Below are 14,207 nucleotides of genomic sequence, written 5' to 3'. Positions count from 1 at the left end.
TTTAAATTAGTATATTTGAATATTGAAAGCTAAACCCAAATTTATAAGGAATTTTTTTTATACTTTTTCATTTTTAAAAATATTTAGTCAAAAGATATATTTTAATTAAAATATATCATTAATTTAAATATTATTTTAATATATAATTATCATATTCAACTAATGTAGTTTTTGACTATGTATCATATATTTAAATATAGTATTTAAATTGTTAATATAAAGATTTATTTAATATATATATATATATATATATTTACATTGTTCAATAAAAAATTAGTTAATGTAATATTACAAAAGTGTAAAATATATCATTAATTTATATATTATTTTAGTATATAGTTAACATATTCAACTAATATGTTTTTGACTATGTGTCATATATTTAAATATAGTATTTAAATTGTTAACATATTTTTTTTAATACGTGTATATATATATATATTTGCATTGTTTAATAAAAAAATAATTAATGTAATATTATAAAAGTGTAAATAATTTCTTTATAATTAATAGTTTTTTGTTCTATTTTATTTTTGGATTATTTAATGTGTCCATGTAGTTGTAATATTACTCTTAGTTTTTATGCAGATTATTTTTATTTGTTTTGTTAAATGCGCAATGTTATAATATTAATTATACGTGACTATATATAATTGGTGCATAGTAGATAATCAATTCATATTATAATGATATTTTTCATATTTAAATAATATTCAATATCATAAAATATATTTAATTCATACGTCTTAAAAATAATATAATTATTTTTCATTCATATTTATATATATATATATATATATATATATATATATATATATATATATATATATATATATATATATATATATATATATATATATATATATATATATATATATATAAAACATGGTCTCTAAGAAAAGATTTTCCTATTAATTTATCCGAATGATAGAGTCTAATATAATAGTTGCATCTTACATGAATTTATGATGAATGTATTATGTATAATAATAGTGTAAAGTCAAAAAAAAAATGTTATCTATTGTAATAAATAATATCAATTATTTTTTTTTGTAGTAATAATTTAAAGGTTGAAAATATAATTAATAATAAAATTTATGATAAGAAAAATTAACAATTTAAGATAAAGGATTGGAGTAATTTTAGAGGTTTAAAAAAAAAGTGAATAGTACAAAAAAAGTATATAGTAAAAAAAAAGTGAATAGTAAAAAAAAAATTTAATTAAATTGTGGAGGAGATAAACACTCCACGTAGAATTGAATCATCAAAGATAAGAATTTAGCAAATGGTGATTAAAATAATATTTTTGTAATAGTAAATGAATAGTAAAAATAAATAGTAAAAAAATGAATAGTAAAATTTTTTTGGCTATAAATAGCAAGGGAGGGAAGGCTGAAACTTACACCAAAATTATAGAAAAATTTGTGAGAGAAGAGAGTTGGAGGAATTTTTAGTTGCAAAGGGGGAATTCTGGAAGTTTTCGGAGAACTGTTTCAGAGGAGGAAATTAAGTCTGGAATAGAGGTAAGGGGAGGTACATTTTGTTTGGTATTATTTTGAGTCTTGTATATGTTGCTTTTGGTTGATCTTGAATCTTGAATGTGAAGTATTTTGTTTCTGTATGATTTTGAATTTTGGATGAGAACATGCTTCTTTGTTTAGATCCAAGTGTGATAGTTGTAAAATGTGATGTTGATTATGTTATGTCATATGTATGCTATTAATTGTTTATTTTTGTATTTTTGGATGGATTAGAAGTTGTCTAACCGGCTCTGCCAGATTCAACTTCTTGTTTCCCCATACTTTATATTGTTTTCCTTATTCGTTTTTATTTTTGGAAGGATTAGAAGTTGTCTAACCGGCTCTACCAGATTCAACTTCTTGTTTCCCCAAAACTTTTATTGTTCTATTTAATTTTTATTGCATCTTCCTGAAAGGATGAGAAGTTGTCTAACTGGCTCTGCCAGATTCAAGTTCTTGTTTCCCCAAGAATTTTTATTAAGTTTATTTTAATGATTGTCAAACATTTGATTCTTCTCCGGTGACCATTTATGATATGAGTTGAGGAATATGAGCATGATATGAGTCTCATGGAGAGATTCTATATTGGTATGGTATTAGTGTATATGTTGATGTTGAGGGTCCTGTTGTTGGTGGTTATCCTAAAACTCTAATAATTGTCGAGTCTCAATTAGAGAAGGATGTGTTATATGGTGAGAGTAGTAGGAGGTCCTAGTCTATGTTCATAGACGTTAATGGACTAACCTTGTGGGTGATGTGATATATTATATTTGGCCATAACTATGTTGTTGATGTCACCACAAGTGCATGACCATGTTGAGACCTCGGCAAGCGCACCGGATCGTTCAAGTAATAAACCGGTAAGTCCGGAAATCATTTCCCAAGAGATTTTTTTTGATTCACAGATTGATTAAAGTTTACTAATTTAGCTAATAATAAACGTAATTTTGTAGCAAACTTAAGATTAGCATATAAATATGTAAAATAAAGTGGTGAAAACAGATGAATTAAAGTTCACTAGGGTTGATTTTCAAGTTCATCACTCAAGTAATTTTTCTACTAACACAATTCCTCAAAATTAAGCATCAACATCCTAGGCGCATGCAGTCCTGATCTCTCAGATGACAGTTCAGAATCATTCAAACTAAATCCTAATCTCTTAGATAATTCAGTTATCAGATTTGCCTTAATCACAATGTCACAGATGACTAAAAATTTCCTCCTATGTCTAGGACTCGAAATCCTTTAGCAGTTCTATCCTAGGTCCGCGGTCTCATACATTTCTCAATGATTTAACCGTTCAAATAGCTCAGATTCTCATCATAGGCATGAATAATAAAGATAGAACACAAAATTCATACAAGATCATACATTAATATAGAAATTACAAAGAGTTTCAGAAATGTACTCTCAACCCCAGTGAAATGGAGTTCTAGCTACACATATACATCATAGAAGCGATAAAGCATGGATTGGACGATGGAAATTGGTGATTTTCCACCTTGGAAGCACCCAAAACAAGCTCTGCAGCGTCCTCTGGTCTCCTCCCCTCCAGACTTCTTTATTTCTGCCTCTGAATCGCGTTTTTAAAGAGAAGGGCTGTAAGTGCTATTTCGCTGGGCGACGAACGTACTCTCGCTGGGCGAGCGTCCGTCGCTGGGCGAGCGTCCATTGATCGCTGGGCGAGCGTCCACTTTTCATCTTCGCTGCACAAACGTCCAAAGCTCGCTGGACGAGCGTTCTCGCTGGGCGAGCGTTCGCTCTCTCGCTAGGCGAGCGTCTACTTTTGGGTCACGGGCGTGCACTCGTTGGACGAACGTCCACTGTTCGCTGGACGAGCGTTCTCGCTAGGCGACGAGCGTCTGTTCGTTGGGCGAACGTCCACTTGCTGGGCTTCTTGGAGGGACGAGCGTCGCTGGGCGACGAACGTTCGTTCGCTGGGCGACGAGCGTCCACTCGCTGGATGAGTGTCCATTCGCTGGACGAGTGTCCATTCGCTGGGCGAACGTCCGTTCTCGCTGGCTTGGTTATTCCATCCATCTTGCTTCAACCAATGACGCTCTCCAAGTCTGTGATAGTATCCAATCCTTATTCTATTCCGAAATAAGCAAACAAAAGCATCAAAACACACTTAAACAATCAAAACTACATTTAAATCAACAATTATATACTTTTCATGAGAATTAACACTTAAACTTATTCAAAAGCACAACAATTTAAGGAACAAAAAGCAAGTAAAATTTACACCTATCAAACTCCCCCAAACTTATATATTTTCGTGTCCTCATGAAAATACACAAAAACAAAATAAAACGAACCCAACAAAGCAGTTAGTATTGCATCACATAATCTCAGTCACAAAGGTAAGGATTGTACCTACAATTCCAAATATTCAGATCACATGTCATGACTTCTATATTACAAATTCTTGAATCCAAAATGATAAGACAACCAGAAAAAGAATAAAACCACAATGCTCAATATGTGTTTATCTCAACCTACAAGTGTTTACAACTCCAATTCATACTCAGATTGTCATCAACTACTTCATCAACTTTTGCAAGTCATCTCATAAACAATTCACACATTCTGATTTAAATCAAAAGGACTTTCTCAGGTTATAACTTGGCTTGGCTAGAAGGAACATGGTTTTACAAGGAAACAAAACAACACTAAAGAAGAGGAGAACAAGAACATCACAACATTGAAACTTTATTTATCAACTTCCTCTTCATTCATCACATAACACATTTTCTGAATTTTTCTCTAACTTTGATATTTTTTTTTTCAAATTGCTTTTCATCAGTTTAAGACTCAACTGATTATGATTTCCCCCAAACTTAATTTCTACCTATATCTTGACAAATATGTTTCTTGTTCTCTTCTTCAAGAGTGTTGGATAAGGTAGATTATTCTGTAAGAAGCTCAGGGTTCACAACAAATATATATAAGGCTCAAACAGGATAACAATGGATGAATATTCACATATGGGTAGTCATCTGGCCAAGTAGCTAATTTCAAAACAAACAATTGCCTTTCTCATTTCTAAACCAGAATGCATCTGTATTAATAAGAATTATGCAAAAATCGAATTCATAGCAATAACAACTTCTCACTTGCTTTCAAAGCTGTCTCAGTACACTCATATATTCAACTTCTGGGTCACAATCAATCAGATTCAAGAACAACTCATATATAATCATAACACAAGTTCTAAAACTCAGATTTTGCAATAACAATCTCACAATCATGCCAGGTATCATGGACAGAATTCAAAATTCAAATTCAAACTTCGAACACACATTTCACAAACAAATCATTGCAGAAACATAATTCAATCCACACAACCAAACATATTCAGATTCAATCCACATAACCAAAATAACTGAAAACATAAATAGATAGAGTTAGAAAGCTGGGTTGCCTCCCAGTAAGCGCTTGTTTAACGTCTTTAGCTTGACACTAAGAAGCTCTCTGTGGTTGAGCCAACGGTTTGAAATCATCCTTCATGAATATTATATGCATGGAATAAGAAGAAGGACTTATTCCGTTCAGATCAGAATTTGACCAACCTACAGCTCCTTTGTCCACTTTCAAGAATTCAATTAACTTTTCTCCCTCCAGAGTGGATACAACATTGCTGATGATCACAAGTTTATTGTCATCTTTGTCAAGAAAAGCATACTTCAAATGTGAAAGTAGCAACTTCAAGTCCAGCTTCTTTTCTTTTATCTCTTTTTCATCAGATGGAATCTCCTTCAAAGCATCTAGACTCTGTATACATTCATCAATTAACTTCTCTTCATCTACAAGTAAAAATTCACAAGCATCAACAAGAGTTCTTTCAAGAGGTGATGATATGTGCATCGTCTTCTGTGCCATCATGCAGACTTCCTCAATCTCATCAGTTTGAAAGCATGTATCTTCATCATTTGGGTGAGACATTGCTTCAAAAACATTGAAATTTACTTCTTCATTCTCAACTCTCAATTTAAGCTTTCCATCATCAACATCAATCAATACTCGAGCAGTCTTCATGAATGGTCTTCCCAAAATCAAAGGAATTTCTTTATCCTCTTCCATTTCCATGACAACAAAATCCACTGGAAATAAGAATTTGTCTACCTTTACCAGAACATCTTCTACTACTCCATGCGGATATTTGATCGATCTGTCTGCCAATTGTAGAGTCATGTGTGTGGGCTTCAACGCTAATTCTCCAATCTTCTTAAACATTGACAGAGGCATAAGATTGATGCTGGCTCCAAGATCAATTAACGCTTTCCCAATAGCCAGTTTACCAATGGTGCATGGAATTGTAAAACTGCCTAGATCTTTAAACTTTGGTGGAAGCAACTTCTGAATGATAGCACTGCACTGGCCCTGTACTTCTATAGTTTCTTCCTCAATATACTTTCTCTTCTTTGTGAGCAAATCTTTCATGAATTTCGAGTAAGCAGGTATTTGTTTCAGTGCTTCTGAGAAGGGCATCTTGATTTCCAACTTCTTGAAAATATCAATGAAACTCTGGAACTGTCTTTCCTTCTCCTTTCTAGAGGAAACCTTTGGATATGGAAGAGGTTTCTCATATATCTGTTCTTTCTTTTTCTCTCCCTCTCTCTCTTTTTCACTTTCTCTATCCTCTTTCTCTTCTTCTTCATCTCCCTGTTTACTCATCTCATCTTTTTCTTCACTCACTTTTTTCTCAATCCCTCTTTCTTCCAGCATTCTTCCAGATCTTGTCGTAATAACATTGCAGTCTTCCTTTGGATTTACTTCAGTGTTTGCCCCAAAGTCCTTCACTGGTTTTTCTTCCAACTTCTTAGCTAATTGACCCACCTGAATCTCCAAATTCCTAAGTGAGGCTTCTGTGCTTTTATGGTTGGAAATTGATACCTGCATAAACTGCTGAAGAGTTTCTTCCAGTTTTGAAGTTCTTTCTATCAGAGAAGGTTGTTGCTGAAAGTTCTGTGCAGGTGGTCTGTTGAAAGGAACAACTTGTCCCATACTCGGATGAGGTCTCCATGCTTGATTAAAACTTTGACGTTGATCATAGTTTGTCTGAAGACCTTGATTTCCCATATAATGAACTTCTTCATGAGACATGCTTTTCACTACACATTGACCATTATTATGATCTCCTCCGCACAATTGACAACTCTGAACCATCTGATGTTGAAATTGAGAAACATTTTGCAGTTCTTTAGGTAGCTGAGATAACTTCTTCATTAATGTCTCAAGTTGTTGAGTCATAATCTTGTTCTGAGCTAGTAAAGCATCTTGAGATTGAAGCTAAAGAACACCTTTTTGTTGAAATTGATCTCTCTCACTCTGAACTTCATTATCATTTGCAGCCATGTTTTCAATCAGTTCATGTGCTTCTTCAGGCGTCTTCCATCTGATACTACCTCCAGCTGATGCATCTAACATTAACTTTGTTTGAGATTTCAGCCCTCCAAGAAACAGATTTAACATTGTAGGCTCATCAAATCCATGAGTAGGGGTTTTTCTCAGTAGGCCTTTGAATCTATCCCATGCTTGACCTAGAGTTTCTTCAGCATCTTGTTGAAAAGACGAGATCTCCTGCTTTCCCTTATTGACTTTGGACTGAGGGAAGAACTTATTTAGAAATTTAGCAACCACATCATCCCAGACTGTCAGACTATTCTCTGGAAAGGAATTCAACCACATTTTTGCATTACCAGCCAATGAGAATGGAAATAAGCTTAGTCGAATTGCTTCATCTGGAACCTGATGAATCCTCACTGTATTACAGATCTCCATGAAAGTAGCCAAGTGAGTGTATGGATTCTCGTGGGATAATCCATGAAATTGATTGTTCTGCACTAGATGAATAAGAGCTGGCTTCATCTCCATGTTAGCAGCATTCACCACTGGTCTTGCAATACTGTTGAAGTGCAGAGGTCCTGAGAAAGTATTATAATCTGCAAGAGTACGTCTTCCTTGCCCAGAACCTTCTCCAGTACGATTGTCTTCCATTTCTTCTCTTTCTTGATCAGATGAAGAGTTAAGATTTTCTTCAGAAATAGCAGAGGCTTCTCTGGATTCTCTACTTTGTCTCCTTCTTCTACTGTTGTTCCTTCGAGCAGTTCTTTCAATTTCCGGATCAAAAAGTAGATTTTCAACCTGTTCTCTGCTTCTCATACAAAACACAAACAAAAAAGAAACAATCCAAAAAGACACAATTTCTACAGATGATAACAATTATGCACAAGAATTCAAATACAATCACAATAAACACTTAAACAAAAGATAGCAAAAATCAACTAAACCAGATAAACAACAAACAATCAACGAAAACAAAAACAAATCCCCGGAAGCGGTGCCAAAAACTTGTTGAGACCTCGGCAAGCGCACCGGATCGTTCAAGTAATAAACCGGTAAGTCCGGAAATCGTTTCCCAAGAGATTTGTTTTGATTCACAGATTGATTAAAGTTTACTAATTTAGCTAATAAGAAACGTAATTTTGTACCAAACTTAAGATTAGCATATAAATATGTAAAATAAAGTGGTGAAAACAGATGAATTAAAGTTCACTAGGGTTGATTTTCAAGTTCATCACTCAAGTAATTTTTCTACTAACACAATTCCTCAAAATTAAGCATCAACATCCTAGGCGCATGAAGTCCTGATCTCTCAGATGACAGTTCATAATCATTCAAACTAAATCCTAATCTCTTAGATAATTCAGTTATCATATTTGCCTTAATCACAATGTCACAGATGACTAAAAATTTCCTCCTATGTCTAGGACTCGAAATCCTTTAGCAGTTCTATCCTAGGTCCGCGGTCTCATACATTTCTCAATGATTTAACCGTTCAAATAGCTCAGATTCTCATCATAGGCATGAATAATAAAGATAGAACACAAAATTCATACAAGATCATACATTAATATAGAAATTACAAAGAGTTTCAGAAATGTACTCTCAACCCCAGTGAAATGGAGTTCTAGCTACACATAAACATCATAGAAGCGATAAAGCATGGATTGGACGGTGGAAATTGGTGATTTTCCACCTTGGAAGCACCCAAAACGAGCTTTGCAGCGTCCTCTGGTCTCCTCCCCTCCAGACTTCTTTATTTCTGCCTCTGAATCGCGTTTTTAAAGAGAAGGGTTGTAAGTGATATTTCGCTGGGCGACGAACGTACTCTCGCTGGGCGAGCGTCCGTCGCTGGGCGAGCGTCCGTCGCTGGGCGAGCGTCCGTCGCTGGGCGAGCGTCCGTCGCTGGGCGAGCGTCCATTGATCGTTGGGCGAGCGTCCACTTTTCATCTTCGCTGGACGAACGTCCAAAGTTCGCTGGGTGAGCGTCCGTCTCTGGGCGAGCGTCCATTGATCGCTGGGCGAGCGTCCACTTTTCATCTTCGTTGGACGAACGTCCAAAGTTCGCTGGGCGAGCGTCCTTCTCTGGGCGAGCGTCCATTGATCGTTGGGCAAACGTCCACTTTTCATCTTCGCTGGACGAACGTCCAAAGCTCGCTGGACGAGCGTTCTCGCTGGGCGAGCGTTCGCTCTCTCGCTAGGCGAGCGTCTACTTTTGGGTCACGGGCGTGCACTCGCTGGACGAACGTCCACTGTTCGCTGGACGAGCGTTCTCGCTGGGCGACGAGCGTCTGTTCGCTGGGCGAACGTCCACTTGCTGGGCGACGAACGTTCGTTCGCTGGGCGACGAGCGTTCACTCGCTAGACGAGCGTCCGTTCGCTGGTCGAACGTCCGTTCTCGTTGGCTTGGTTATTCCATCCATCTTGCTTCAGCCAATGACGCTCTCCAAGTCTGTGATAGTATCCAATCCTTATTCTATTCCGAAATAAGCAAACAAAAGCATCAAAACACACTTAAACAATCAAAACTACATTTAAATCAACAATTATATACTTTTCATGAGAATTAACACTTAAACTTATTCAAAAGCACAACAATTTAAGGAACAAAAACAAGGAAAATTTACACCTATCAGACCACCCGAGACTTCTATTAACATTATATCCGGATAATAGAGTCTAGTATGATAACTGCATCTTGCATGAATTTATGGTGAATGTATTACGTATGATAATAATGTAATGCTTTTCTTTGAATGTTGCATGGTAGCTCACCCTTACTTGTTTGTTTGTGCCGGAAAATCTTATTTTTGCGATGATCGTATAACGTTTATGTTATACGGGAGAAGATGCCGGAACAACGTCCAAACCAATTCAAGTGAAGGAGGAAGCAGCAGAAAAATGAAGAGTAGTTTAAAGAAATAAATAAATAAATTTAGGAGTGTTGTAATGATGTTAAAAAAAATAATGTATTTCCAGTACGAACTATACTACTCCTAAATGGATGATTGTAATATTGTACGAGGTTTTTATTTTTAATGAAATAATTTGTGTGAGATGTTTAGAAATTTTTTTTTTGGGGTGTTACATTTAGTGGTATCAGAGCGGTTCATCCTTAAGACGACCTAAGAGTTCTGGATTAATCCTACAAACTCATATTATAACTCATAATAACAATAATTCTCTATGTGAACAGAGAGAAATGGCTCGTAGACAACCCAACCGTGAAACCCCTAAGGTACCCAGCCTTGCAAGGGCTTTAGAATCTATCGCATCCGCTCTTCAACAACAGGGAGCTGCTTTAATGCAACAGCACGCAACGACCCTACAACAGTTAGAAACGACCAGACTAAATTCTGAAGCAAGCCAAAGACAACATGTGGAAACCTTAAGACAACTAGCCGAGAATGGCACCCATGTGGAAGCTCAACCTCAGAGAGTTCAGGAATGGAGCTTAGAAAGTTTTCTGCAACATCGTCCAACTATTTTTAATGGGAAAACAAGTCCGGATGAGGCTGATCTCTGGATAAGGAACATGGAAAAGATATTTGAAGCAAAGAGGTGTCCACCCAAAACTAGGTTGGCATACTCTGAGTATCAACTATCTGGGGAAGCAGTACACTGGTGGAACAACACAAAGCTAGTATTGGAGGAAGGTGGTGAGATTATGACTTGGGAAATTTTTAAGAGTAAGTTTTATGCTGAGTACTTTTCGGACAGTGTGAGACATTTGAAAGAGGTGGAGTTCTTGCAACTGGTGCAAGGCAACAAATTCGTAGCTGATTATGCAGACAGGTTCAAACACTTGGTTCGTTTCTACACCCAACCGTCAAATGAAGAATGGAGGTGCAGGAAATTCAAAAATGGATTGAGAGCAAACATTCAACTAGCTGTGAATCCTTTAACTATTAAGGAGTTTGCTGCTTTAGTGGAACATGCCAAAGCTGTGGAAAGGTTAATAAGTGAGATTGAAGTTCAGAAGTCACCAAGGATAGGAGGACCATCTGGGTCACGAGTTGGACAGAACATAAGGATCCGTCCTAATGAAAGACCGCAACCTCAAAGGAATCATCATCAAGAGCAACCCCAACATAAAATAATTCGATGTTACGTTTGCGGAGGACCTCATCTCAAGAGCGTTTGTCCACAAGTTATTTCACACATCAAATGTTTCCTTTGCGGAGCAGAAGGACATTTTGCTAGAAACTGTCCCTCTAAAAGAGAAGCAACTCAACCTCAACAACTGATTCAACAGAGAAGGACTAACAATAGGCCCCAAGCAACTGGAAGGGTTTATGCTTTGACTGGAGCAGAAGCTGCAAAATCAGGTAATCTCATCATTGGATGTTGTATGATAGCTGGTAGAGAGTTGAATGTGCTATTTGAATCTGGAGCGACACACTCCTTTTTGTCTGAAACTCTTATTCAAGAGTTGAACCTACCCGTGAGAGAGTTACAATATGATCTCATGGTATCTGCACCAGCCTCTAAACTGATAAAAACATCGAGGATGTGTCCTCAATGTCCGATAGTTATAGAAGGACGTAGGTTCAAAGTACATCTTATATCTTTACCCTTCCAAGGTTTAGATGTAATCTTAGGAATGGATTGGTTATCTGTCAATCGTATCCTTATTGATTGTAGCAAAAAGGAGTTGATTTTCCCTAATCCTGAAGAAGCGAAATTGTTGTCAATACAACAAGTGTTAAAGGAAGTCAAAGAAGGATCTTCGTGTTTTGTTATCTTGACTCATGTGGAAGTCGAGAAAAATGAACAAAATCTTGATATTCCTATAGTTAATGAGTTTAGGGATGTGTTCCCAGAAGAAGTACCAGGATTGCCTCCTCAACGAGAAATAGAATTCTCCATTGATTTAATACCCGGAGCTGGACCAGTATTAGTAGCCCCATATCGAATGGCTCCGGCAGAGTTAATTGAATTGAAGAAGCAAATTGAAGAACTAATGGAGAAGCAATTTATTCAACCAAGTGTGTCACCTTGGGGAGCACCTGTACTGTTGGTAAAGAAGAAGGATGGAAGCTCTAGATTGTGTATCTACTACAAACAGTTGAACAAACTAACCATCAAGAACAAATATCCTCTACCTAGGATTGATGATCTGCTGCACCAGTTGCATGAAGCTCAGGTGTTTTCAAAGATAGATCTCAGGTCTGGATATCATCAAATTTTGGTGAAGCCAAAAGATGTACAGAAGACCGCTTTTAGATCCAGATACGGACACTACGAGTATGTAGTTATGTCGTTCGGTGTAACTAATGCTCCAGCTCTATTCATGGATTTCATGAACAAAATCTTTCGACCATTCCTAGACAAGTTTGTCGTAGTCTTTATAGATGACATACTTATCTATTCTAAGACTCAAGCAAAACATGTCTAACACTTAAGGACCATCCTTGGGATCTTGAGGGAGAAGAAATTGTATGCAAAGATGTCAAAATGCGAGTTTTGGATGCAAGAAGTGAAATTCTTAGGACATGTTATATCATCTCAAGGCATAGCAGTGGATCCAACAAAAGTTGAAGTAGTGTTGCAGTGGGAAAGACCGAAGACTATAACAGAAATAAGGAGTTTTGTGGGATTAGCTGGCTACTATAAAAGGTTTATAGAGAGTTTCTCTAGAATAGTAGCGCCTTTAACACAACTAACTCGTAAAGATCAACCTTTTGTCTGGACGGATAAATGTGAGAAGAGTTTTTTGGAGCTGAAGCAAAAGCTAACTAGTGCACCGGTTTTGGTAATCCCTGAACCAAGTAAAAAGTTTGAAGTTTATTGTGATGCTTCTCATCAGGGATTAGGTTGTGTGCTCATGCAAGAAATAAGAGTGGTGGCATATGCTTCAAGACAATTAAAGACTCATGAGAAGAACTATCCTACTCATGATTTGGAATAGACAGCGGTGGTATTTTCCTTGAAGATTTGGTGGCACTATCTCTATGGAGCTCAATTTCAAGTATTCAGCAATCACAAAAGCTTGAAGTACTTATTCGACCAAAAGGAGCTGAATATGAGGCAAAGACGGTGGATGGAATTCTTGAAGGATTATGATTTCGACCTCCTATATCATCCAGGAAAAGCAAACGTGGTAGCCGATGCTTTGAGTAGAAAGGCAATTCATGTTTCTCATATGATGATCAAAGAACAGGAGTTGGTGGAGAAGTTCAGAGACCTGAAGTTACAGATGGAGTTTGGAGAAGATTTCATTAGATGTAGTAGTCTAACTATATCTAGTGATTTTCTTATTTTAATTAAAGAGAAGCAATTGTGGGATCTTGGCTTGAAAAAGATAACAAAAATGATCGGTACAGATAAGGCTAAAGAATTTAGGCTAGGATCTGATGATGTATTAAGATTTAGAAGTAGAATATGTGTACCAGACAATGCAGATATAAAAAGGCTAATCTTTGAAGAAGGACACAAAAGTCGTTTTAGCATACATCCCGGTATGACTAAAATGTATCAAGATCTCAAGGAGTCCTTTTGGTGGCCAGGAATGAAGAAGGAAGTAGCACAATTTGTAGCGGCTTGTTTAATTTGTCAGAAGGAAAAAGTGGAACATCAGAGACCTGGAGGATTGCTACAACAATTAGACATACCAGAATGGAAATGAGATAGCATTGCTATGGATTTCGTCACCCCTTTACTGTTAGCAAAATGATGAAGATGAAGTTTTGATGATGTCCAAATCAAGTCAAGAACAATCAAGACTCATGAAGAATGATCTTTGAAGACTTGTAACCTTTTGTAATAATTGTATGAACATAGGAAAATTAGTAGTTTTATGTATGCATTCAAAAGTGATGTAAAAATAAACCAAAAAGCAAAAACTGTGCAGTGCTAATCGATTAACAGAGGGTGTTAATCGATTGTTCCAGTGCGCCATGAAGAAGCCCAGCATTGCAGTGTTAATCGATTAACACAGGGTGTTAATCGATTAACGTTAATCGATTAACAAGGGCTGTTAATCGATTAACACAGGAGCCGTTTGAAAAACTAGCCGTTTTAAGAGCCGTTGGAATATCCGTTGGGGTGCTAATCGATTAACCACTGTAGCTAATCGATTAACACAGTGTGAAAGGCTGAAAACGAAAAATGGAAGAGTCTTTGGATGAGTCTATAAATAGACTCTCATTTCCTCTCAACAAGAACCAGAGACACAGAAACTCTTCCCTTGTGCTCAAAATACTCAGAAATTCTTGAGACTTGTGTGTTCTTGTTCGGCTTGTGAAACTCTTGTCTGTGGAGCTGGTGAAGTGCTGCTACGGTGACAGAGGAAATAGCCGGTTCATCCTTGGTGTGTCTAAGGAGGTGTTCGGAAGAGAA

General features: G+C 36.6%; 1 protein-coding gene across 1 annotated transcript; it reads left to right on the top strand.

Moving 5' to 3' along the window:
* The first annotated feature begins 12,315 nt into the window (after window positions 1–12,315).
* LOC108319130 (uncharacterized mitochondrial protein AtMg00860-like) lies at window positions 12,316–12,777 on the top strand. The gene has a single exon (XM_017550162.1). The coding sequence runs from the start codon at window positions 12,316–12,318 to the stop codon at window positions 12,775–12,777; it is 462 nt and encodes a 153-aa protein (XP_017405651.1).
* The last annotated feature ends 1,430 nt before the right edge of the window (window positions 12,778–14,207 follow it).

This window comes from Vigna angularis, chromosome 5 (genome assembly GCF_016808095.1).
Source record: "Vigna angularis cultivar LongXiaoDou No.4 chromosome 5, ASM1680809v1, whole genome shotgun sequence".
NCBI classification, from domain to species: domain Eukaryota; kingdom Viridiplantae; phylum Streptophyta; class Magnoliopsida; order Fabales; family Fabaceae; genus Vigna; species Vigna angularis.
Note: the sequence above shows the minus strand (reverse complement) of the source record. Positions and strands in the feature narration are given on the sequence as shown.